Source organism: Miscanthus floridulus, chromosome 6, assembly GCF_019320115.1.
Source record: "Miscanthus floridulus cultivar M001 chromosome 6, ASM1932011v1, whole genome shotgun sequence".
Taxonomy (NCBI): domain Eukaryota; kingdom Viridiplantae; phylum Streptophyta; class Magnoliopsida; order Poales; family Poaceae; genus Miscanthus; species Miscanthus floridulus.
In genome coordinates, this window is record NC_089585.1 from 64,984,750 (window position 1) to 64,989,683 (window position 4,934).

Genomic DNA, 4,934 nt, shown 5'->3' on the forward strand with positions numbered 1-4,934 from the left:
TGCCGACATTTTCTATTGTAGGCAAAGGGCACCTTTGCCGACAGATAACCTCCCGCGAAAAGTTTTGCCAACAATTTAGAAACAATCGCGCTAGAAGCCGTCGGCGAAACTTTTGCCGACAGTTAACAGAATCTCCGACACTTTATGTGTAGGCAAACGGTCTACCTACGCCGACAGTTGAAACCTTTGCCGACAGTTAACCTTTTGCCGACAGTTAAGACCTACGCCGATAGTTAAGACCTTTCTCGACAGTTTGTATGTTGGCCAAACCATTTCCAAAGTATTTTACAAACCATACCCTGCCAAAAAAAATTGTTGGCAAAACTTCTTAGATATAATTACAATTAAAATAATTTGACAAATCCACTTTTGCTCATATAGAAGGCATCACATTAAACAAATTCACTTGATTTTTGTATAAATAATATATTAGATCTTCCATACATACACCCTGCTTGTCAATCCTATCTATTTCTAAAAATTGTAATTCTTTACACTGCAACAAAATACAAAGATATTTAGAAAAAAAATACCAAGATATTTGCAAGTATACTGCGTCCACAATAGCAGCATGCCATCTCCAAAGAGAAGAAAATAGGTGGTTTATCTCTCAGTCTCTGCAACTATAAATGCACTGATTGGTTTATCTCTCAGCCTCTGCAACTATAAACTCAAGCTTGCGTCATGCAAATGCAAGACTTTGCCACTATATTCCCCAGGCAACTGGGGCCTGTCAACCAAAATATAGAAATATAGAAACGAGCAGCAGTGATCAACTTCATCAAAGGTCACTGCCGACACCGGTTAGGCGGTCCGTAGATGACCATCCTTGGGGCATGCTAATCCTTGTTGCTGTTGGGGGATTCATCCTGCTCACCGATCTTCTGGAACTCCGCCTGGATGACCTCGACGATCTTCGCGTCATCTGGGTCTGGCTCGGGAATGCTGACATGCAGTGAACCCATCTTGATGAGCTCCCTGCACGATGCTTGCTCTTTGATATGGTCGTAAAGTTCTTTGTGGAAAGGATGGTCAAGGGAGAAGCAGTTGTCGACGTCAGTAGATGAATGCTTTGATGATCCAGAGCCCTCCCGGTGGCAGAAATGGGGAAGTGACGAGTAGTCCATAATCTACAAATGTTAAGCATCACAACTGTTTTACTGAAGGAAAAATGCATGTTCACAAATGCGGATAGTATTGCAACCAAAAATGAAGGATCTAACTGAAAAGACAGCCAACAAGGAAGAATATGTTTCCAGTTATTTACCTTCAGAAGTTCATCGCTCCCGTAGCCAGTCAAAACTTTAACCTTCTTTTTTGTCCTCTCCTGCAACAAGGGCTTCACAACCTAGCAGCATGCTCAAATTAACTGTCATCAGTTTCTACTAAAAACTTACTAAAAAAACCTTACGTCTGAATATCAGTGGTAATTGATAGTACCTTCCAACAAGCAGAAAATATGTATGGAACATTGACTACATAATAGGTCTCTGTCTTTTCAGGGTAATTCAGATCATCAACTGTTGATATGGAAGTCAAGATCTGTATATCATATTAAAACTATATTAACAAAATAATATGCCACAATCAATACCCAGAAGCAACACAAGTAATGCACATAGCACACAATTTTTTTAACAAAAATATGGGATAATAAGTGAAAAAATATTCTCTGAACTTCAGCGTTAACACTCTGCTTGAATGCCATACAGAGCAACAGAGATGAATTGAACAGTGGACAGCTCAAAGTTCAAGGGTTAAGCTATTCCTCTTGAACACAAGAGGTTAGATAAAGCTAATTCTAATATTCTATTATCCCTAGATAATTACTAAAAAGGATTATTGAAGTTATTATTATACATGTTCATACAATAATACTAACTCATTAGTTTATATTCTAATGGGGATAAAACAGGTGAATGCCATACTAACTCATTTTATTGCACATAGTAGTGGACCTGAGACAAAATACCTCTATTTTTAGTTGACTCACAGAATTCAGTAGAAAAAAGCACGAGGCCACAAATAAAATGAAGTTAGTTGAATAAGATCACTATTTGGGTCACTAACTACTATAGTCAAAGCTTATATCAACCTCTGAAAGAAAAACGTTTCCGCAACATACAGTAAATGGCTAAAAGCAGCCAGTTTCATGATTAAGCAGCCTGTAGCTGTAGCCTACTAAACAATTAGCAAGCATCAGAGTAATTACCGAAGCTTTGTCATATGTGCTATGTCCAACACCAATGCCAAAAACTGGGAGACCCTGCAATGAGAGAAACAAAGACAGAAAAAATTATCGAAACAAAGATAGAAAGAAGGAAATTACTATAACAACTACCACATGCAACTTAACAATTGTGGTAGAAGGTTTGCTAATATTTTTTAATTTTTACAAAAAACTAAGAGCCTCGAGGAACAAAGACTAGACTACTATAGTATATAAATGGGAAGCTAATGACTCTCTGATGTTGCCCACAGGTGAGAAATATCAAGAAAGACAAACCCAAAGGTGAGAAATTATCACATAAGATCCTACAGTTCTTGCTAACAAAATATTGCCAGGTCAACTATAGTTATCACAGATCCCAAGTGAAAACATCACCTCTGATCCTACAGATCATGATAACCAAACAATGTCTAGTCAACTGCAGTTATCACAGTTCAAGTACAACTTGTATGACGCCATATCATACTTTGAAACTACAGGCCTTAATAGCCCACTTTGCTGTTAGTAGCACATCATTCCGTGAAAGTTTGACAATCAATATAAGTTAAAACTTTAACCTCTTCAGTACTATCTTCATTCAGCATATTTAATTTTCCTAGTGAAAACTGAAAATCAAAGTACTCTGTTTTAAGAATTTCAACCGAGGACATAGACAAATTAAGTCCAAGAATATGGTAGCCTTAGAATACTAACAGTAAAAAGGCATGTCTATTTCAAACACACAAATGACTGGTTCATAATCAATTCATATATAGGGTAATGGTTCAACCAACACAGATTTTATTATTGGAAGTAAACAGCTATACCTCCTTTGTGTATCCTGACAGGCCAATAAGTTGTGAATCACGTATTGATCTGTATAAATCTACTGGGACTATAGGTCTCTGCAGATGGACAGTGCAAACATTGATCAGGAAAAAAGATGAAGAACTTTTCTATACAAACATACACAAATAGGTAGATGATTAAGAGTGATATTGCTGCAATAATAAAATAAATAATCAAAATGAGAAATGATTAGGGAAAGACCAGAATCGTAGAACTTTAAGGGAATCTTCGGTACTTTCTAATTAACATATACAGTAATATCTGGAAGGATTACATTCTAGACAGGATGACTCACCTCCAGCACACTATCAATTTCATTTTGAATCCTCCAATTCAAAGAATCTACTATCTATAGAAACAAACATATTTTGTAAGCAAGAACATACAATAATTAAGTTCAGTGATCACTTCACCCACTGTTGAGAAAATTGTATGAAATGTTACCATTTTATGAGCCTTTGATACATTCCACTCTCTAGCCTTAAGGAAACGCACCAGTGTTTCTTTGGGATAGCCCTGGTGCATATTCTGAAATAAATGAAGATATGCTCATATTGTTTCTCAGAATCACTCAACAAGTTACAGATTAAGTTGATGAACAAATAATCATGTATTACATCTAACAACACTGAAGCAAAGGTAGCAATAAAACAAACAACAACAACATAACTACATGTAAATCTAGTACACAAGTCTGTCTAGTTTTGAACCCCCCCCCCCCCACCCCACCCCACACAGTACCCAATGCAATTTGCAGAATCATGATCACCCTATGCAAAAAGACATGGACGAGGATAGCAGAGGAACTACAATTACTGCAGAGTTTTCACTTATCTAAAAACTCAGAATTCGCACCAACCAATGCAATTAACAAATAGTTATGGCTTCCTCTGCTTCATTGGATTGCACTGATGGATCTAGCTATCACAACAATCTCCTAATTTAGTGGTCAAAAGAATAATAGCACACCTTTGGTCTAATCTGAAAGTGAATATTAGTGTTGCTGCTAGCTAAATATAATATGGAAACTGTATTGCATTTAATTATATCTTTATAATATGGAAACTACATGAGAGAGTTTAAGTATTCAAGCTCAGAGTAATTTCTTAGTGTACTTAGACATTCCACTTGAAATGAAAACTAAGATGAAAATTGCTTTGATTGTGAAAAACATAGCGACATAATTAGTGCATCTTTCGGACAATAAACTCACCCAAAAATTTCTAGGGAAACCTTTTCTTCCTTAGGAGTTTCAAGAATCTAGGGAAGGGTGTTAGTGGCAAGCCATGTACAAGAATGCCAGACCAAACCACTAATCAAAACAAGAATGCCATGTACAAGAATTTACTGAACTAGTCAAAATGACATCATTTCACCTGAAGAAACAGAGGAAACTGAAACTGAGTGCGAACTAAGTGCTTCTGAATCTGATGATGAGCTATTTAACTGAAGAAAAAAATATGCAGCAGTACAGATAAGATAGTGGTCTATACTAGATTGTAACGCTGGTATTTTGTACCAGTTCTTAGGATTTTCAGAGTCATACCTTATAACTAATCATTGCATTACTCAAACAATTGCAAATAAGACTCTTGACTAATTATAATTAACCTCGCCTTGCAAACAGACATTTCAAGGAAGACTGCAATATGTCCAATTACTACATGTACATAGCAAGATAAACTATTGAAAAACTTCATATAAAATCAACTACCCAGATCCCAACAAATTCTGAAAAAAGGTTTGACTTTTGGACCCTCCACTGACATACCATGTTATATAGCACCGACAATATTTCAAAAAATCCATTCTGCATTCAATCTTCAGCGTAATTCCTGCAAATAGACATTTGCAAAACACAAAGCGCATCTAACAG

At 36.4% G+C, this 4,934-nt stretch overlaps 1 protein-coding gene across 1 annotated transcript; it reads right to left on the bottom strand.

Moving 5' to 3' along the window:
• Positions 1 to 839: 839 nt before the first annotated feature.
• LOC136458312 (phosphatidylinositol/phosphatidylcholine transfer protein SFH2-like) lies at positions 840 to 3,639 on the bottom strand. The gene is made up of 7 exons (XM_066458272.1): positions 3,503 to 3,639; positions 3,354 to 3,407; positions 3,037 to 3,114; positions 2,213 to 2,266; positions 1,441 to 1,542; positions 1,268 to 1,348; positions 840 to 1,130 (listed from the first exon to the last, which is right to left on the bottom strand). The coding sequence occupies exons 1-7, from the start codon at positions 3,581 to 3,583 to the stop codon at positions 840 to 842; spliced, it is 741 nt and encodes a 246-aa protein (XP_066314369.1). The 5' UTR covers positions 3,584 to 3,639.
• Positions 3,640 to 4,934: the final 1,295 nt, after the last annotated feature.

Bases quoted from the DNA above. Each gene is read 5' to 3' on its own strand.
- LOC136458312 (XM_066458272.1), bottom strand. From the start codon at position 3,583: ATGCACCAGGGCTATCCCAAAGAAACACTGGTGCGTTTCCTTAAGGCT. The intron at 2,267-3,036 runs GTATAGCTGTTT...CTCTCATTGCAG, and splicing joins TGTCAGGATACACAAAGGAG to GGTCTCCCAGTTTTTGGCAT. The intron at 1,349-1,440 runs GTACTATCAATT...GCATGCTGCTAG, and splicing joins TATTTTCTGCTTGTTGGAAG to GTTGTGAAGCCCTTGTTGCA.